Here is a 21,815-nt window from a genome sequence, read left to right as displayed (position 1 = left end):
AATGAGTGATGGAAATACAGGGGGGGGGGGGACTATCCATGGAGGGTGATTGGCGCCTATATTAACCAGTCTCTTTCTTGCTCTGCAGATTTCCAGTCCTGCCTGATCTGCATAGCTCGGAGATTACCTCGGCCCGCATCCATCCCCCCATTAGAGTCTTTTGTGACAAAGCAAGATGCTACAGGTGAGAAGGTGGGAGGGCCGGGCATCATACCACCCGCAAACTCATGGATGCCCAAGGCTGCCCTCAGAGATCCAGTCAAATAAGGGACCAGTAGAGGGGATGTAAAGGGCTTTTCTTGGCGTCCAATACTGATGGTCCATACTACAGATAGGTCTGGGTCTGACTCTTGGCCCCCCTACCTATTGAAGGGGCCAAAGAACTCCATCCATGCTCCGCATTACAGCTCAGTCCAAACCACTTATGTCATTAAGCTGCAACTTATGGAACTCACAGATCACCAAATCTCCATATAGAAAGATGCATTAAGGAGTTCTTCCCCTTTAAGAGCTCTCATTACATTTGGTCACATTGTATAAATTCAGGAAGCATTCCTGATGATGGCGTTTAGATTGTCAGCTCCCGGGATCAGCACACTTGCCTCCTCTCCAGCAGTGGATATCGGAGCTTTACAGCTCCTCAGACCGTGGCTGACAAGTCAAGAACACGGATCTGTGTCTGCAAACACGGATGAGAGACGTTTCATTCTCCGCTTATTTTCGTTGGCTTGCTGACAGCGCGGCTGAGAGGTTGTGTAAACACGCTCTTCATAAACCTTCTCACCGCATCCAGAAATATCTCCGCTATGGCCAAACCCCAGCGTAAAGTGCGATTCTGTGGGATGACGCGATGTTGTCATTCTTTCTATTAACCAGGAGATTGCTCGCGATAACAATGGCGCGGTGTTTCTTTTATAGGAAAAATCATCTCCATTGACACCAGTACATTGAGAGCCTCAGGCAGCACAGGGTGGGAAGACCTGGTCAGAAAATGTATCTATGCTTTCTTTCAAGCTCAGGGTACGGAACCATCTTACGCCAAACAGCTTTTTCAAGAAGGTGAGTGCACAAGGGTCATACAGTACACCTATAGCCGCCAGTCACTGTGCGAATATATTACATAACGTATCCTGTATTATACTCCAGAGCTGCACTCACTATTCTGCTGGTGGAGTCACTGTGTACATACATTACTTATCCCGTACTGACCCTGAGTTACATCCTGCATTATACTCCAGAGCTGCACTCACTATTCTGCTGCTGTAGCCACTGTGTACATATATTACTTATCCTGTACTGATCCTGAGTTACATCCTGTATTATACTGCCGAGCTGTACTCACTATTCTGCTGGTGGAGTCACTGTGTACATACATTACTTATCCTGTACTGCTCCTGAGTTACATCCTATATTATACTCCAGAGCTGCACTCACTATTCTGCTGGTGGAGTCACTGTGTACATACATTACTTATCCTGTACTGATCCTGAGTTACATCCTGTAGATCTTTTTTATTATAAAATTAAAAAACATAACAGCAACAAAACAGACCGGCCTCACGGCTCACAGAGACAATAACAAAATACAAATTGTTAATACTAAATACAAAAGTCCGGCTCTCGGTCAACGAAACTTGTCCTTAAATTATAACGAAACGGTCCTTCTGGTCAGGCTAAAAATACCGCACACACACTACACACCATCCAAACCATCACAACCTATAGAATCTGCAACTGAAGAAAACATGAAAAAACGGGATACTAAACTAAGGGTTTGGGGGAGGAGACAAAATAAAGCTATATTTAACAACCTAACTCAAGGGATCCAGTCTGACCTAATCCAGACCTGCTGCGGTCCAAATTATAATAAGCTAAGAACAAACCAAAATAAACAGCACATAAATGAGGGGGAAAAACACATAATAAATCTTATCAATATAACTGCTTTTTTTTTTTTTTTTTTTTTTTTTATAATTTTTTATTTTTTTTTAAATATATAAATGCACACAAAACTAAAATGAATTCAATTATCCCAACTATTCCTTAGCTAATTCCCCGCCACCACACACCCAGCACTCCACCCATACAGTGCAGCCTGGGGGCCACGCCTGCATCCCAAGTCCGTGCCCAATGTTTCTGTCCAGGACGGGCCAAGCTGCACCGCATTACACGCCTTGCCCGCCGCAGCCTGAGGGCCACGCCCGCACCAACAGTCCGTGCCCAGTGTTCATTGTCCGGGACGTGTCAAGCTACGGCTGAGGCATAAATCCCCCCCCCCCTCCCCCCAATAAACCCCCACCCAACCTATCTAGAACCCCTAGCCCTATATACAAAACAAAACATATAACATATCTTATATTACATACCTACAAACCAACACTACATATTAATACCCGAAAGCCTAAGGTTCAGTTACCTGCAGCCGTACATACTTCATCTTTGACCGAAAACAAAAACTCTACTAGTGGCACACACAGCCCTCCACAAGGACTGGATATGATAAGCCGGGCACCGACCAGGTAGAGAAAAAACTATCCCTATAGTTAATCTGTCCCTACAATATCCCTACTCCTTCCCTAAAACTTACCCTCAGAGAAACTGTCCCTACCTCTCCCTATTCTGTCCCTACAAAGACCCTAACAATAAGAAGACTGTCCCTAACGAAATACAAACCCTCTCCATAGGAGAGAGGCCTTAGTCGTGCCCAACCTCTCATAATCCAGAGAGCGCACCTTCACCAGGTCACCCAGGATGTTCCTATTCACCTCATCCGCGGGGAGGATTTTCTCTTCCGTCGAAACTAGACACCGTGCATTCCAAATGTGAAACCTGACCACTAGGCTGACTAAGAATAAAGTGCACCGGTCCCTGCCACCAAGGTCCCCGAATGCCCCATAGACCCATTCCGCATACGAGAGGCGTGCCAACCTGGGCCAACCAATGGAGGCTCCCACCCGTTTGTACACCTCTGTATTAAAGGGACACTGAAGCAGGAAATGCTCCATGCTTTCCAGCACATCGCTGCACTCCTGGCGGGGACAGCCCCTATCCACCAGCGGCCTGCTCTTCAAGTTGCCCCTTACATACAGTCTCCCGTGGAAACAGCGCCAAGTCAAGTCCCAAAACTTCAAGGGGATCCTGTCAGAATTCAATAAACGTAACCCTCCCTCCAGGTCCCGACTTGGGCAGTCCTTGAGCGCCAGGGGCTTCTGGAAATGGGTCAACAGAACCCTCTTATCGAGGAGTTTCCTCGACAGAGTTCTGATCTCCCACATCCCCAGACCCCACCGACGTATCATCTTCAGAACCACGGTAGCGTAAGCCGGAAGATGCCCGTGCGGCGTGCGAAGATCCTTCACTCGCCCTCCTGTCTCCCATTCCTGGAAGAAAGGCCGAAGCCATCCCCAACAGGAGAATACCCACGGAGGAGCCCTCTCTTGCCAGAGGTTGCCTATATTGATCTTAACAAAGGTGTTTACGAGAAACACCACGGGGTTGACCATAGATAACCCCCCTAATCTCCTCGTGCGGTATGTGACATCTCTCCTAATTAGGTTCAACCTGTTCCCCCACAACATTAGGAAGAACAGGTTGTAGACCCGGGTCCAGAGAGGCTCTGGCAAAATGCATACGCTGCCCAGGTAGATGAATAAAGGGAGCAGGTATGTTTTGATCAGGTTAACCCTTTCCCGAAGGGTCAAAGACCAACCCTTCCACTGGGCCACCTTCTGAGTGGCACCATCGAGCCTGACCACCCAATTTTGCATGGGGTAATCTCCCCGGCCAAATTTGATGCCGAGAACTTTAGCCGAGTCCTGGGGCACTGGAAGGGTGTCCGGGAGACCAAATGTAGGATCTCCCCTTCCTAACCAGAGACTTTCGCACTTATCCCAGTTGATGCCGGACCCGGATGCTTCCGAGTAGCGGTCCACCTCTGACATCACGTACTCTGCCTCCCCCCTCGAGGACACAAAGACGGTGACGTCATCAGCGTACGCTGCCACCCTAAGGGTGGCTTCCGGCACCGTCCGATCCATCCCGACCCCCGCCATAGGCCCACCATCAATCCTCCTAAGGAAGGGATCAATGGCAAACACGTACAGCAAGGGGCTCAGAGGACAACCCTGACGGACGCCAGACCCAACCTCAAATGGGTGACCGACCCAACCGTTCACCAGCGGGAAAGTCTCAGCCCCCGCGTACAATGTCCTGAGCCAATTGACAAACCCCACTGGCAGGCCATATCTCAGAAGAACAGACCAGAGGTACTCGTGATTAACCCGATCAAACGCTTTGGCCTGATCCAAGGACAGCAGGTACCCCTCCCAGTGACCAGCCCTACCCTGCTCCACTGCCTCCCTGACACCTAGAACAGCACTAAAGGTGCTACGGCCTGGAACAGAGCAATGCTGGGCGCCCGAGAGGAGCCGGGGTGCAAACTTGACCAGCCGATTAAACAGCACTTTTGCCAGAACCTTCCTGTCCGTATTGAGAAGCGCTATGGGACGCCAGTTCTCAATACGGCTCGAGTCTTTACCCTTTGACAGAAGGATCAAAGCCGACCTCCTCATTGACTTTGGGAGAGTGTCCGAGGAAAGACACTCATTGAAAACCTCAGTCAAGAGGGGACTCAAGAGGTCCTTAAAGGTTTTATAATACTCGGATGTTAAGCCATCCGGTCCTGGCGATTTTTTGAGCGCAAGCCCATCAATCGCCAGTTTAACTTCCTCTATGTTGATCTCCTCTGTCAAAACATTAAGGGAGATGTCATCCCCTGGCTCAGGAACAGCTTCAGCCAGGAAAGCCGACATCACATCTCGATCTAGATCCCTCTTTCTCAAAAGGTGCGAGTAGAAGGATCTGATGACTTCCAGAATCCCTGATCTGGACCTGTTCAGAGATCCCGTACCGTCGATCAGTCCAGTGACAACTTTACGATTCACTGACATCTTGCAGTTTCTGTAAGGGTCGGGCGAGTGGTACTTCCCGAAGTCCCTCTCAAAAACCAAAGATGCGTGCCTATTATACTGACACCCTTTGAGCAAAGACTTCACTCTGGAGATCTCCTCGCGGCTACCTCCAGTCGAGACGAGATGTTCGAGTTTCCTCCTCAGGCCCTGATAAAGACGGTACTTACTCAGGCTCCTGAGGCTAGAGAGCTGGCGGAAGAACCTTGCCGCCCTGATCTTGAGCATCTCCCACCACTCTGACTTACTGCTACAAAGATCCAGTAATGGTACCTGGCTCTGCAGAAAATCCTCAAAGGACTGTCTTATCTCTGCTTCCTCCAGGAGTGATGAATTCAGCCTCCATAAGCCTCTACCCATCCGGGGGGTCTCTGCAACATTCAGGGAAAACAAAATCAGACAGTGGTCGGAGAATTCAACCTCAACAGCAGAAACTGGTGAAGAGATGGCTTCCTCCTTCAAATAAAACCTATCTATTCTAGACCTGCACTCGCCTCTATAATAGGTGAAACCCGCGTGGCCTGGGGTGTGCCGGATGTGGACATCCACCAGGCGAGCTTCGCTAGCTATGCTATTAAGCGCGACGCTATCATAAGTCAGCTTGCCTAGGGAGCCTCCCCTGTCACGGGTCCTCGTGACTGCGTTAAAGTCACCCCCAAAGATCACCTGCCGACTGGTAAAAAGGTACGGCTTGATCCTCATAAAGAGATCCTTGCGGTCCCGCTTGGTTTGGGGACCGTAGATGTTGATTAGCCGAAGCTCTTGTCCCTTCATGAGAACATCCAGGATCAGGCACCTCCCTATTTCTAACTCAATAACCCGTCGGCATTCAACCGCTGCGGTAAAAAGAACCGCCACTCCGCTATATGGCTCGGCCGCAAGAGACCAGTAGGATGGTCCGGACCTCCACTCCCTCTTTGCTTTATGTATAGCTGCTAAATTTGGCAGCCTGGTCTCTTGCAAAAACAAAATGTCGGCTTCAACACGGCCGAGAAAATCAAAGGCCGCAAATCTCGCCATATCTGACTTAATGCTGGCAACGTTAATTGATGCCAGAGTCAACGGAGCGGGTGCCGCCATCTTTGATGATTGAGTTAAATGGCTTTCTTCTTCCCACCCCTTTTCACTTCAGGGTCTGAGGAAGACCCCTTGCCACGTTTTTTTGATACCGAAAGGTCCATGGCAAGGGGCTCCTCAACCTCGTCGTCCTTGTCACCGGGCCCCGGGCCAGCCCTCCCCTTGGAGGTTACTGTACGCTCACAAGAGGAAGACTCGGCGCCCCCTGTAGGCCGCACACTTGCTCCAGGATCCTCACCCTCCACCTCCTCCTCTGAAGAGGAGAGAGCTTGGAACCTGTTGGAGAGCTCAACAAGAGGCGAGTTTGGTTTACCTTCCTGCACCTGGGCCAGTATAGGGGAAGTTCTTCTTTCCCGCATTTTTTTCTTTTTTTCCCCGGTGCCCTGCTTTCGCTTTTTCTGTCGCCACTCCTTGCCATCCTCATCCACACTTTCATAGCGGGAGGAATCTGAAGAAGTGGCAGCCTCCTCCCTCTGGATCCTTCTGACCTCCTCATCCAACTCGCCCTCCCCTGGAGCCTCAGCCACACGAGTCGCATCCAGAACAGGTGCCAGCATTGACCCACCTGCCACCTGGGTCTCCACCAGTTCTCTGTTCTTTCTGCGCTTCTCTTGGCGCCTTAGTGCAGCAGCCCCAACATGTTTGTTCTTCACAGGCTCCTGGACTCCTCCGCCTCTGCTGGTCCCTTCCCCTGCAGAGGCAACCTCATGGCTCTCCTCCGTTGGGGCCATGACCGCATTGGCGAAAGAGCGTGGACAGCGGCTGAATGGGTGACCGAGGTCACCACACAGGTGACACCTAATCTCCGCACAAGATGCCGCAAGATGACCTACCTCGCCACACAGAGCGCACTTGATGACATTACAGGCGGCACTCAAATGTGTGGGGTCGCCGCACTTGTGACAGAGCTTCGGTTGCCCCTGGTAGAAGGCCAGAATGCGATCCCTACCGAGGAAAGCCGCGGATGGTATGTGGGCCACCGAGTTCCCTGAACGCTTTAGTTTTACCATGAATGTCCAGGCTCCGGACCAGATGCCGTGCTCATCTCTGTTTTTTTGCGGCATATCCACTACCTCACCATACCGACTGAGCCAAGTCATGATGTCATAACAAGAGAGTGACTCATTACGGGTCAAAACGGTCACTCTCTTCACTCCAGTTTGGCGGGTTACCACTTGCGCGGCAAAACCACGCCAGCCGGGCTCGTCCTTCATCAGCTCATAGTTCCCCCAGAAGAGCTCAAGGCCCTCTGGGCGAGCAAAGCTGATGTCGAACTCAGACGAGCCGTAGGGGTGGATAAGGGCATAGATGTCCTGCGCCCTAAAACCCATCCTCAGCAGAAGCTCAACCACTTTGCCCCTCGATGGGCATGCATCACTGCCTCTCCACTGAAGACGAGCCACGTTCCTACGGCCAATGTCCTGCCCGGTTGTCGGCAGGGACCATACGGTCTCCCCCCTTTGCTCTCGGAAGGCTCCAAGTCCATGTCTCTCTACCCAAAGAGACAAGTCCACAACTCTACCTCCTACAGTCATTGAGCTCTCCCCTCTCCTCAAAGCCTCCAGGAGACGCCGCTGTAAGACACCGTCCCCGGAGCCCGAAGACAAGGAGGACGCCTCTCCCCTCCCCCCAGCGGCAACACTGGCATAACTTCTGCCAGATGTTGTCGCCACTGGAGGGCCAACTGGATCCTGTCCCACCCCCCGACCATCTACTGAAACTGTACCTGCTTGATCAGCAGGCAATGAACCTGGGGGTTTGGGGACATTTGGAGGTACAGAAACAACAGCAGCAGTAGCGGGGGTAACAGGGGTACTCACATTCACACCCTTCTCCTGACCAGGACCTGTCTTCTGTTTAGTTAATTTTTCCCCAGAGGGCAAGTCCCCAACCTCAGCAGCCAACAGAGGCTGCAAAACCGTATTTGCCCTGCGCAATTTAGGTGGATTTTTTGTTAAAGCTCCGCCCACACCAGCGACTCCGGGATCTGCAGCGGGACATACGGGATGGGTGGGAGGATTGGCCGACCCGACCACCACCCACTGCGGCCCCTCAGCCCCCGACAGGCACTTCAGGGACACAGGGGGGACAGCCAAGCCGCCATCTTTACTTATGCCACCTGGCGCCAAATCGCCTCCCCCTCCCACTGGGTTGCGACTAACAGCGTCAGTGCCTCCGGTCTGGCCACGACCCTTCATTTTAACCTTTTCTGCCTCCTTAACTCCTCCAGTCCAACTACTGGCACAAGCGGGCTTGGAGTTTTGGGTCGCATTAACCCTCTCTTCCCTGGTCCCCTGCACCGGACTCACAACAGAGGCCGGGTCTAGGAGCCCAGGGCTAGCCCCCTGTCCTGACTTTGCAATCAGGCCAGGGTGCTTGGTTACGTAAACGAACCTCTCCTGGATGTAAGCTTGATTCTTCTTTTTCTTTGCCTTTTTTCCCCCCGCTGCTGTTTCCGGTGGTAGTTCATCCCCAAAGTGCATAGCCTGCATCCTTGCAGGGGACTCCTGCAGCATGATCTGCTGCAACAACAGCGCCCCCTGTCCGCTGCTGCTGCTCCCGTACTCACTGCCATCCGAGTCATCTGATGATGAGGGCAGGCCAATCTGCTCCGCAGGGATGCTGGTGCCCGTTCCTGGTTGCAGCGAGGACTGCTGCTCAGCAGAGCATGCCGCCCGCCCCTCCAAAGCTTCAGATTCTTCTGTGCTGCTGGGTTGGTATTTACGTGCAGTTTTTCTGCTGCCAGGGCTCCTGGCTGCCATCTGGGAGAACCGCCTGTCATTTAGCAACTTTTCCCTGAAGGGACCGCTGGTCTCCAGGATCCTCTCCCTTTCCTCCTCATACATTTCAATAGCCTCCTCACAGATTTTAATTTTCTGGCTTATTGCGACCTTTTTACCACGGGAGGCTCGCTCCATGTCACAGCGGGCTGCTTGTAGCTCTCTGCGCTGCTTCACCAGCTCTTTCCCAGCCTCTTCATAATCCCGCATATGTGTGGCGATGCGGGATGCCAGCTCCTCCACAGACTCTCCCTTTTGGCGTTCGCCCCAACTGATAGGCTGTTTTTTAGCACTGACCTGCTTTTCTTTAGCTTGGGATCTTGTCCTCCTGGACTCTGTATCCACCCGGGGAGTCGGGGTAACATTGCTGCTGCCCCGACTAGCTCGCCTTCCCTCCTGGGATTCAACCCTCCCTCCCCCCGACCGAAGCCGGAGGGAGGAGGCCAGGGGCTCCATTGTTGCTGGAAGCCCCAGAAACAGCACGCCTTGCTGGGCCAAAACTCTGGAGCTGTGCCTTAGACGACCACACCCTCTGGATCTCAGCAGAGCTCACCAGCACACACCCTTCTCCAGAGATGCACTCACTATTCTGCTGGTGGAGTCACTGTGTACATACATTACTTGTCCTGTACTGATCCTGAGTTACATCCTGTATTATACTCCAGAGCTGTACTCACTATTCTGCTGGTGGAGTCACTGTGTACATACATTACTTATCCTGTACTGATCCTGAGTTACATCCTGTACTATACTCCAGAGCTGCACTCACTATTCTGCTGGTGGAGTCACTGTGTACATACATTACTTATCCTGTACTGATCCTGAGTTACATCCTGTATTATACTCCAGAGCTGCACTCACTATTCTGCTGGTGGAGTCACTGTGTACATACATTACTTATCCTGTACTGATCCTGAGTTATATCCTGTATTATACTCCAGAGCTGCACTCACTATTCTGCTGGTGGAGTCACTGTGTATATACATTACTTATCCTGTACTGATCCTGAGTTACATCCTGTATTATACTCCAGAGCTGCACTCACTATTCTTCTGGTGAAGTCACTGTGTACATACATTACTTATCCTTTACTGATCCTGAGTTACATCCTGTATTATACTCCAGAGCTGCACTCACTATTCTGCTGGTGGAGTCACTGTGTACACACATTACTTATCCTGTACTGATCCTGAGTTACATGCTGTATTATACTCCAGAGCTGCACTCACTGAACTGAGACACAACCATATATGTAGCTAATCCCACTGTCCAGCATTACCTGAGTCTTAACTCCTCCAACTCTGCTTCATCCCCGTTGCAGTAATGATGAAGGGAACGGCCTGCAGTCCATCCTACAAGTTCACCCTGAGCGACGGGACGGAGCTGAGCGCTCACACCAAGTGCAAGCTATACTGCCCTCAGAGTCCGGACGTCCAACCTTTCGTCATGGGAATTCACTTCATTGAAAGGTGACGGAGCGGGCTGCCTGTGACCGCCATGTAATGCCGTTACATAAAGGGGAGCTCTACATCCAAACCTATTTTGTTGCAGTTCTCAACAGCTCAGAGCTGAGTTTGTCATTTGGCATAACCCCATCTCTGTAGAGCCAGACAAACTTTAACTCCACCCTGTCTGTATATAAGGGCGGAGTCTCCTTATACATGTTTTATTTCATATCTGATATATCTTTTATGTATTTTTCAGGGATCAAAGCTCTCTTTGTAGTCAAGACAACACTAACTCAGGAATGTCACTACCCCGACAAAGCCCCTCAATTAACTCTACCTTGTCGCCAGCTCCGGGGGCGCCCTTCTCTTCTACAACCTCTCCATCCAGTGGCAACATGCTGACCTCCAGTATTAACCAGCAGCCAGTCACTGGCCTCCATAACATCAGCAGTAGCAGCAGCTCCAACACCAGCCAAACAAACTATGGGTGTTCCCCTGGAAATCAGATGGGAACCAACGTTGCCTTAAATATGGGGCAGGCTGGACCCCAAAACAGTAACAACCTAAACCTCAACAATTCCCCCATGAGTAGCCCAGGGATAAGTCCTCCTCAGTTTATGTCTCCGAGGATGCGGGGAAGTCCAGGTTTGGTGTCTCGGCCTCGAGCTTCAGGTAATCCCTTTTCTCCCCCCATGCCCACCATGCACTCCCCCGTCGGGATCTCAAGTAGTGGTTGTAACAACAACAACAATAGATCGTACTCCAACGTTCCACCAAATTCTATGCCAATGCTCAATGAAGGACCCATGACCCCCGTAGGGTATTCTTCTCCCTCTCCCGGCATGGTAGGTGGTGGATTATGCACCAACAACAATGGTAGGCTGTTTTCTAATACCCAGGCCATGAACGATGGACCTAACAACCAGTCAACCTATTCTACCATGTCCCCTGTCCTACGGCAAGTCTCGTCCCAGAATTCTCCCGGGAGGCTCGGCATGCAGCCCATAAAAATGGAACCCAAGGACAATACCATTGGAAATGGAGGTGACAACAGGGTCAGGGATGGAGATAACAAAAGTTCCTTGGCTGCTACAAATCAAAAACTCGTACAACTCTTGGCAACCACTGCTGAAAGCAAGTTGCGGGATGGTGACCCTACTTGCAGAGATCCTTTAACTTGTCCTGTCATTTCCAACTCAAGCTGTGGAAATCCCTCGAGCGGGACGTGTCCTTCATCTCACAGCTCTTTGACGGAGAGGCACAAGTTGCTACATCGACTCCTCCTTCAAGAAGGGAGTCCTTCGGACATAAGCACTTTGTCTATAGACCACGACAAGAAAAGCTCCGGGTCTGGCAATAGTCAGGCTCAGGGCAACACCCCGGAGATAAAAATGGAGAAAAAGGACTCCAAAGACCAGATTCTTCGTGACCTACTGGACAAGGATGAGAAGGAGGTGAAACCAAATCCTTCTCTGAGCCTGGAGGATGTTAAGGTGAAGGTGGAGAAAACAGAGTCTGTTGATCAGTGCGTCTCCGCTGCCAACACTATGGTGAAGCCGATTCAAGAGGACATAAAGCTGGAGACACACAACCAGGTGAGAGTCTGCGTAGACCTTTCATACATCGGTGGTCTTCAACCATTGGCTCTTTAGCTGTTGCCAAACTACAACTCCCAGAATGCAACAGCTGAGGAGCCGTAGGTTGAAGACCAAAGCCATACTGTGAGAGGGATATGTCTAAGGAGTCTTCCAACCAAATGGTTTTCCATATTTCTTCGTCTTGTGTGTACCCATAATTGCGATATTATAGCTTTCCAGTTCAGGGCAGATTTCTGGTTATTGCAGTACAGTGGGGCAACAATCAGTGGCGGCCTTCAAAAAGGTTGACTGAAAGGTCTCTCAATAGCGGTGGATTGAGATTTGTAGGGACCCAACTGCAAACTTCAGAAATGAAACCCTGAGACAAGGGGTCGCTTAACGGGGGTAGCAGGACAGTCTGGGGATCCTCACAGCTGGAAACTGATAGATTGAGAGTTTGCAATGATCAGAATAATGACACACTGACACTTGGGGTACAGCATAATGATACGCTGATACTTGGGGGACAGGATAATGACACGCTGACACTTGGGGTACAGGATAATGACACGCTGATACTTGGGGGACGGGATAATGACACGCTGACACTTGGGGTACAGGATAATGACACGCTGATACTTGGGGGACGGGATAATGACAGGCTGACACTTAGGGGATGGGATAATGACACACTGATACTTGGGGGACAGGATAATGACACGCTGATACTTGGGGGACAGGATAATGACACGCTCACACTTGGGGGACGGGATAATGACATGCTGATACTTGGGGGACAGGATAATGACACGCTGACACTTGGGGGACGGGATAATGACACGCTGACACTTGGGGGACGGGATAATGACACGCTGACACTTGGGGGACGGGATAATGACACGCTGACACTTGGGGGACGGGATAATGACATGCTGATACTTGGGGGACAGGATAATGACACGCTGACACTTGGGGGACGGGATAATGACACGCTGACACTTGGGGGATGGGATAATGACACGCTGATACTTGGGGGACAGGATAATGACATGCTGATACTTGGGGGACAGGATAATGACACACTGACACATGGGGGACGGGATAATGACACGCTGATACTTGGGGGACAGGATAATGACATGTTGACACTTGGGGGACAGGATAATGACACGCTGACACTTGGGGTGGGTGTAATTGTTCACATCCCTGTGAGCGGCTGCCTTGTTTAGTCGGCTGGGGTGGGCTCCTGTGTCCCGGCCCCCGATGCGGGGGCGTCATCACCAGACATGTGACCTCTGCATCCTCACAGCTCCGTAGGGGTCACCTTAACCGCACAGCGCCGCCCCCGTCCTGCAGCTTTGCATCATGGGTCATCTTGGAGGTCTAAGGATATGTACACACACGGCAGATATGCTGCAGATATTACAGTACAGGCAGCGCGGATGAACTGTGCTGCGGCTTATAGGTTCTTCAACACGGATCTCATCCCTACGAATGGGAGGTGAATTCTGTGTATGAAGCGGCCCGCCACTTGCAGTTATCGGCACGGGCGCGCACCTCAGTCGACGACAGAAAATCGTCTCCATGTGATTGTAGCATTAGGGTCTGTTTACATGGTAGATCTGTGACCAGATCTGCATAACAATCTGTGGCTTTCAGCGTTTTGTTTTTACCACGGACCACGGACCGGCACTTTGAATTGGTCCAGTTAACGAGGCAATATCTGCAAACGGAATTCTGATGCGGGAAATTGCACTTCCACATCAAGACGGCACTTGTTGGTGCAGAAATGCGACTCTCCGCATCGTATTTGCGCTCACAGATTTTGTCCATTGACAGGGTAAAACTCTTGTGCAGATCCACGCCAAAAACCGCGCCAGAAAGCAGCATATTTTGACGCAGTTTTTTTAGGTGGAATTCACGCTAGAATTCCGCGGTGACTTCCACCGCCCAAACGTTCCATCTATGCGGAATTTACATCAGAATTCTCACATTTTCTGCATCAATATCTGCATGTTACGCAATTTGGTGTAGATTTCGCCACGTGGTGGAATATGCTGCAGTATCCCATAGACTCCAGTAGGTGGTGCAGGTCAGTGGGAGTCACTGATCGTAGTGGTTTCCTAGTAGAGCAGAGCTGCAGTGTAAAGCATGGAGTCGGAGTGGCTCCTCTGTGTAATGTATTTGCCGTGTCTCTCACATCGGAGGGTTTTATTTCCCAACCTGTCAAATAATTTATATTCTGTTGAACTCTTTACCCGCAGCCTCTTCCCTCGGCCGCCATCCTCCCTCCGAGGAGATCAGCAGGAAGCGCTGAGGCTTTCTGAAGACGCTGTTTGTAGTTGTCTTGTCTTTTGGGGATACCCCCTCGCTCCGGCTTACTGCTATTTCTAGCTCTCCAGGATTATCTGCCCGCCGGCGCATCAGTCCTCGCTCCCCGCCGGAGGTTTTCACGGAACGCGTCATAGAACCTTCTTACAGAAGAATCAGGGGGACTTTAGTTAAAATTCCAGCAAGGTCTGTAATACAGGTGTGGGGGGGGGGGGGGGGCACGGAGAGGTAGGCCGCTCCGCGCTTTTAAGAAAATCTGTCCTTGTTGCCCCTAGCAACCAATTACAGTTCAGCTTTTATTTTACCTCAGCAATATAATATATAACAACCAATCACAGTGCAGCTTTCATGTTACCTCAGCAGTATAATATATAACAACCAATCACATCACAGCTTTCATGTTACCTCAGTATAATATATAACAACCAATCACAGCGCAGCTTTCATGTTACCTCAGTAGTATAATATATAACAACCAATCACAGCGCAGCTTTCATGTTACCTCAGTGGTATAATATATAACAACCAATCACAGCGCAGCTTTCATGTTACCTCAGTGGTATAATATATAACAACCAATCACAGCACAGCTTTCATGTTACCTCAGCGGTATAATATATAACACCCAATCACAGCGCAGCTTTCATGTTACCTCAGCGGTATAATATATAACAACCAATCACAGCGCAGCTTTCATGTTACCTCAGTATAATATATAACAACCAATCACAGCGCAGCTTTCATGTTACCTCAGCAATATAATATATAACAACCAATCACAGCGCAGCTTTCATGTTACCTCACCAGTATAATATATAACAACCAATCACAACGCAGCTTTCATGTTACCTCACCAGTATAATATATAACAACCAATCACAACGCAGCTTTCATGTTACCTCAGCAGTATAAGAAATGAAAGCTGCGCTGTGATTGGTTGCTAGGGGCAACAGGTTTTCTCTTAGATGGTGAGGTGGTTCCGGCCTACTTCTCTATGACCAGCCTGTATTTGTGTAGCCTCAGAGAAGTGACAACCAATATGGCTTTCACTGCTGCTCTCTTGGGTTGTCACCTAGCATTTCCCATCTAGGTGGCGCTATAGTATAGAGGGAGACGTATCGCTCCTTTCAGGAGTGCGGGAAAGCTGAGTGACCTACTGGGTGAGCTGTCCTGGCAGCCACATTGGTTGTCACCCAGCTATGATGGCGAGTCATCATCTGAATGGGCATGGAGTGATGCCGCCTCTATGGCTGGCTCTCCGAGGTGACCTACTTCTCACATTGTCTTCCCTTTGATTCATTTACACCATAAATTAGGTTAATTCATGCAGCATGTAGGGAACAAAGACTCCATCACCGCGAGGAATGACACGCTTGTAAAAAGATGAATAGCGGGGGAAAAACTGAGAATTTGTGCGCAGAATATCTCTTTACCCGTTTGCGTCTCTGTTAGGCCGGGCTCACACGGGCGGATGTGTATTGCGGATTCTGCAACCGCGATCTACGGTAAAACGCACGCATTGAGAGACATGAACTTTCAGTTTTTCATTCACACTCGCAGATACAATTGCGTATGCTTCGAGTGGAAGAAAAATCGCAGCATGCTCTATTTTGCCGTGCAATCCACGCGGGCGGCCTCCATTGATGTCAATGGAGGTCTTCCGATCCGCGGCCAATACGTAATTAACATTGTGTATGGGCTGTGGGTAACCGTGTCATTGCTGAGCGACGGCGCAGGAAATAGAAATAAAGAAAAAAACGTAGTGCCCATGACCGCCTGTGAGCCCCCGCAGTCATCCGCAGTACGGTTATAGGGGGTACCCAGGGTCACTGGGCGGGTTCAGAGCCGGAATCCGCTGCGGGCCTCTTGCATGCGGAATCCGACCCGCTTGGCCTAAGGTCGGCTGCACACGAGCGGGTTGGGTTCCGCACTCAGGAGCCCACAGTGGAACCCGACCCTATGCCCAGCCGGTATCCGCGAGTACCTGTCTTTTCCTGTACTGCGGATGGTCCGCACGGCGAGTTGTCGGACATGCGTAGTACAGTTTGTTTTTTTAAATCCCTACTTTTCCCTTGCCGTTGCTAGGCGGTGACGTGAGGATACGCAACTTTTCCACAATGTCACTGTGGAAGGGCCGCGGTTCAGACGGTTTCCATTGACTTCAATGGAAGCCATCTGTGCGGAATCCACACTGAAATAGAGTATCCAATTGATTTCCGCTCGTGGACAGGAAAAACTGCTTTTCCGTAGCACGCTATGGGCGGTATTGCTACAGAATCCGCAATGCAAATCCGGCCGTGTGCAGGCGGCTTTATTGTGGCACTATGACTGGTTTTATTGATTCTGCCTCCCAACAGTCCCAGATTCAGCGGGACAGTCCTGGGCTTGGTGGCCGTGTTGCTGTCTCGGGTGTCAGGAAGTATGTTACTATTGCTGTGAGGGGGGGTCAATCTGGGACACTAATATTGTGAGGGTGTCAATAAGGGGCTCTATTACTGTGAGGGGGACACTAATGGGCTCTATTACTGTGAGAGGGACACTAATGGGCACTATTACTGTGAGAGGGATACTAATGGGCTCTATTACTGTGAGAGGGACACTAATGGGCTCTATTACTGTGAGAGGGACACTAATGACGACTATTACTGTGAGAGGGATACTAATGGGCACTATTACTGTGAGAGGGACACTAATGGGCACTATTACTGTGAGAGGAACACTAATGACGACTATTACTGTGAGAGGGACACTAATGGGCACTATTACTGTGAGAGGGACACTAATGGGCACTATTACTGTGAGGGGGACACTAATGGGCACTATTACTGTGAGAGGGACACTAATAAGCTCTATTACTGTGAGAGGGACACTAATGGGCACTATTACTGTGAGGGGGACACTAATGGGCACTATTACTGTGAGAGGGACACTAATAAGCTCTATTACTGTGAGAGGGACACTAATGGGCACTATTGTGAGAGGGACACTAATGGGCACTATTGTGAGAGGGACACTAATGGGCACTATTACTGTGAGAGGGACACTAATGGGCACTATTACTGTGAGAGGGACACTAATGGGCACTATTACTGTGAGAGGGACACTAATGGGCACTATTACTGTGAGAGGGACGCTAATGGGCACTATTACTGTGAGAGGGACGCTAATGGGCACTATTACTGTGAGAGGGACACTAATGGGCACTATTACTGTGAGAGGAACACTAATGGGCACTATTACTGTGAGAGGGACACTAATGGCCTCTATTACTGTGAGAGGGACACTAATGGCCTCTATTACTGTGAGAGGGACAATAATGGGCTCTATTACTGCGAGAGGGACACTGATAGGCACTATTATTGCGAGAGGGACACTAATGGGTACTATTACTGTGAGAGGGGCACTAATGGGCTCGATTACTGTGAGAGGGACACTAATGGGCTCGATTACTGTGAGAGGGACACTAATGGGCTCGATTACTGTGAGAGGGACACTAATGGGCTCGATTACTGTGAGAGGGACTATAATGGGCACTATTACTGTGAGAGGGACTATAATGGGCACTATTACTGTGAGAGGGACGCTAATGGGCACTGTTACTGTGAGAGGGACAATAATGGGCTCTGTTACTGGAAGAGGGACAATAGTGGGCACTCTTACTGTGAGAGGGACAATAATGGGCACTCTTACTGTGAGCGGGACGCTAATGGGCACTATTACTGTGAGAGGGACAATAATGGGCACTATTACTGTGGGAGGGACGCTAATGGGCACTATTACTGTGAGAGGGACATTGAAGGGCACTTTTACTGTGAGAGCATCACTAAGAAGGCCGGTAGTGTGAGGGGGTGACAAAAAGACACTCTGAGTATAGGGGCTCACTGATAAGGTATTCTTACTGTAAGAGGCTCACCGAGGGGCACTGTTACGGTGAGGTGGTCACTAAGAGGCACTACTAATATAAGAGGTCACTGAAAGGTACTATTACCGTATGGGGATCACTAAAAGTCACTATTACTGTGAGAAGGACACTGAAGAGCATTATTACTGTTAAATGGGCACTAAAAGGCACTATTACTGTGAAGGAGTCACTAAGAGGCACTATTACTACGAGGAGGTCACTAAGGGGCACTAATATGGTGAAGACATCACTAAGGGGTACTATTACTGTGAGGACATCACTAAGCGGAACTATTACTATGAGGGCATCACCGAGGGGTACTATTACTGTGAGGGCGTCACTAAGACACTATAAGTGCGAGGGGGTCACAGAGGGGCACTATTACTGTGGTGAGGGGGTAATTAGTCTGAACAGGCCGCTGAGGGACACAGGTATTGTAAGGGGGTCACTAAGACTCACTATTGCTATGAGAAGGACACTATTACTGTGAGGGCATACAAAGGGTGTGACTTGGTGTAAAAGAAGGCATGGCCTAACAGGTGTGGTTGAGTCCATTATGGGTTACCTCCACCAGCAGGCCGCGACACTTCCTCAAAGACGATAACCTTAAGAGATGATGTGTCCGCAGCATGGACTTCTAAAAGATGGCAGACAGCAACCAAAAGTGCGCGTTAATTTCTATCACACATATGGACGACATATGTTCAGCCATGAATAAGTTCAACCTTCGTTACATACACCCAACATATCCTAATTGGCAATCGGTGGAGACTAAACAATGTAACGAAAATTGGGGTCCTTTCATTTTATAACAACACTGGAAGAACCTCTAAGTCTTGACGAGATGAGTTGGGATTCTGAATCCTAAGTGAGCAGGCTGTGTTCGCCCTAAGAAACTCACCGACAGGTAGATTAATAATAGAATTGGGGGGATGGCAACTCCTAGATTATAACAGCGTGTTGCCTGCACTTGATTTCCTAAATAATTTAGAGTCTATTCTTTTTGTTCTCTGATCCCCTGAAGGCCAAATATCCAAAAGAGAAGTAGAGTTAGTATGAAGTTCAGGAAAAAAATGAATGATCATCATTATTGTAATTGAAAAAATCCAAAACGGACACAGATATAGACTGCCAGATCAGGAGGACCTCCCTTACCACCCAATATGGGCTGAAAAAAAGTCTATGGAAGGTACATAGATAAAGTTCCTCTCACCAGGCCATATATAGATTGGCTAAGGAAAAAGGTGATACAGAAGACCCCAAAGGGCATCTATAGACAAATCCAAAGACCCCAAAGGGCATCCATGGAAAAATCCAAAACGGACACAGATATAGACCGCCAGATCAGGAGGACCTCCCTTACCACCCAATATGGGCTGAAAAAAAGTCTATGGAAGGTACATAGATAAAGATCCTCTCACCAGGCCATATATAGATTGGCTAAGGAAAAAGGTGATACAGAAGACCCCAAAGGGCATCTATAGACAAATCCAAAGACCCCAAAGGGCATCCATTGAAAAATCCAAAACGGACACAGATATAGACCGCCAGATCAGGAGGACCTCCCTTACCACCCAATATGGGCTGAAAAAAAGTCTATGGAAGGTACATAGATAAAGTTCCTCTCACCAGGCCATATATAGATTGGCTAAGGAAAAAGGTGATACAGAAGACCCCAAAGGGCATCTATAGACAAATCCAAAACGGACACCGATATAGACTGCCAGATCAGGAGGACGTCATCTATATACCTCCCTTACCACCCAATATGGCCTGAAATTTTTTTTATGAAAGGTATATAGATAAACTTCCTCTCACCAGGCCATATATAGATTAGCTAAAGAAGGTGATCAAGAAGACCCCAAAGGGCATCTATAGACAAATCCAAAGACCCCAAAGGGCATAGACAAGACCCCAAAGGGCATCCATGGAAAAATTCAAAACAGACACCAATGCAGACTGCCAGATCAGGAGGACGTCATCTATATACCTCCCTTACCACCCAATATGGGCTGAAAAAAAGTCTATGGAAGGTATATAGATAAAGTTTCTCTCACTGGATTAGAAGTCCTAGTCATGGATGTTGGATTACATATCGATTCACTTTGGGGCTAATAGGCAATGCAACAGAAATTTGATTGGAAAACCTAATTTCAGGGGGAATGACACCCTGGCCACCCATGATTCGGGGGGTCCTGCTTTTTAAGCTTCCACATTGGGGTTGCATCATTGGATTCATATGAGTCAAAAAAAAATTTCACTGTCAACAGCCTCACAAATGTATTTACATCTTTAAGAGTTTGAAACAGATTCATTCTGCAAGTAGGAGCAACATTAGGACCTTTCGATAAGACCTTCATTTGGTCTTCATCCAAAATACTAGAACTCCGTGCATATTTTGCGTTGTTGCATGCGTTTCTGATTGGAAATGTGATGTTTGTGCCCTTTTTCCTCGTTTTTTGATGAGGACCTGGTCTTAATATTAACATTCTTACTTGGGCTCGGACCGTGAGCTGATTGGGACGGGAAAGCTTGATTTCTATTTCCCTGATGCACGAATTCTTCAGAAATATTGGTGATTTGGTCTCAGCTATCAAGCTCCGAAGAGGAAGCACTTATACTTCTGTCTTTTACTCTCCCGTGGACGGTTCTTTAGTATGGATTTGGTCCCTTGTTTATGTTGCAGCTTTTCATGAGAACGCCAAACGTACACTACGTCTAACTGATAATCTCTTAGATCCCGGTTAGCCCATTAAGGACTAAGCGCTGTAAATATATGCCACTGGATAGTAAATATACAGCATGGGATTAAAGCTACTTCTCCTGCAATCTAGTAGAAGCGGGTTGGGTCCTCAGCTGTCAGAGTATCTGGCAGCACTGTGGCTGGCTCTATTATGGCGGCACTGTGGCTGGCTCTATTATGGCGGCACTGTGGCTGGCTCTATTATGGCGGCACTGTGGCTGGCTCTATTATGGCGGCACTGTGGCTGGCTCTCTTATGGCGGCACTGTGGCTGGCTCTCTTATGGCGGCACTGTGGCTCGCTCTCTTATGGCGGCACTGTGGCTGGCTCTCTTATGGCGGCACTGTGGCTGGCTCTCTTATGGCGGCACTGTGGCTGGCTCTCTTATGGCGGCACTGTGGCTGGCTCTATTATGGCGGCACTGTGGCTGGCTCTACTATGGCGGCACTGTGGCTGGCTCTACTATGGCGGCACTGTGGCTGGCTCTACTATGGCGGCACTGTGGCTGGCTCTACTATGGCGGCACTGTGGCTGGCTCTACTATGGCGGCACTGTGGCTGGCTCTACTATGGCGGCACTGTGGCTGACTCTACTATGGCGGCACTGTGGCTGACTCTATTATGGCGGCACTGTGGCTGGCTCTACTGTGGCGGCACTGTGGCTGGCTCTACTGTGGCGGCACTGTGGCTGGCTCTACTATGGCGGCACTGTGGCTGGCTCTACTATGGCGGCACTGTGGCTGGCTCTACTATGGCGGCACTGTGGCTGGCTCTACTATGGCGGCACTGTGGCTGGCTCTACTATGGCGGCACTGTGGCTGGCTCTACTATGGCGGCACTGTGGCTGGCTCTACTATGGCGGCACTGTGGCTGGCTCTACTATGGCGGCACTGTGGCTGGCTCTACTATGGCGGCACTGTGGCTGGCTCTACTATGGCGGCACTGTGGCTGGCTCTACTATGGCGGCACTGTGGCTGGCTCTATTATGGAGGTA

General features: G+C 49.7%; 2 protein-coding genes across 10 annotated transcripts in view; one reads left to right on the top strand and one right to left on the bottom strand.

Annotated features, from left to right (window-relative positions):
• NCOA1 (nuclear receptor coactivator 1) overlaps positions 1 to 21,815 on the top strand; it is a 559,390-nt gene that overhangs the window by 498,569 nt on the left and 39,006 nt on the right. For all 9 annotated transcript variants that reach the window (XM_066594793.1, XM_066594827.1, XM_066594821.1 and 6 more), the window contains exons 7-10: positions 89 to 184; positions 919 to 1,059; positions 10,145 to 10,292; positions 10,528 to 11,866. In XM_066594793.1, coding sequence (XP_066450890.1) covers positions 89 to 184; positions 919 to 1,059; positions 10,145 to 10,292; positions 10,528 to 11,866 — 1,724 coding nt within the window. The remainder of the gene's footprint in view (positions 1 to 88; positions 185 to 918; positions 1,060 to 10,144; positions 10,293 to 10,527; positions 11,867 to 21,815) is intronic.
• On the bottom strand, positions 5,305 to 9,403 carry LOC136620120 (uncharacterized). The gene is made up of 2 exons (XM_066594841.1): positions 8,438 to 9,403; positions 5,305 to 5,337 (listed from the first exon to the last, which is right to left on the bottom strand). Exons 1-2 carry the CDS (start codon positions 9,277 to 9,279, stop codon positions 5,319 to 5,321), a joined length of 861 nt encoding a protein of 286 aa, XP_066450938.1. The 5' UTR covers positions 9,280 to 9,403; the 3' UTR covers positions 5,305 to 5,318.

The sequence above is a fragment of the Eleutherodactylus coqui genome, chromosome 1 (assembly GCF_035609145.1).
Source record: "Eleutherodactylus coqui strain aEleCoq1 chromosome 1, aEleCoq1.hap1, whole genome shotgun sequence".
Classification (NCBI taxonomy): domain Eukaryota; kingdom Metazoa; phylum Chordata; class Amphibia; order Anura; family Eleutherodactylidae; genus Eleutherodactylus; species Eleutherodactylus coqui.
Note: the sequence above shows the minus strand (reverse complement) of the source record. Positions and strands in the feature narration are given on the sequence as shown.

Excerpts from the sequence above, each read along its gene's own strand:
- LOC136620120 (XM_066594841.1), bottom strand. The coding sequence starts at position 9,279 with ATGGAGCCCCTGGCCTCCTCCCTCCGGCTTCGGTCGGGGGGAGGGAGG.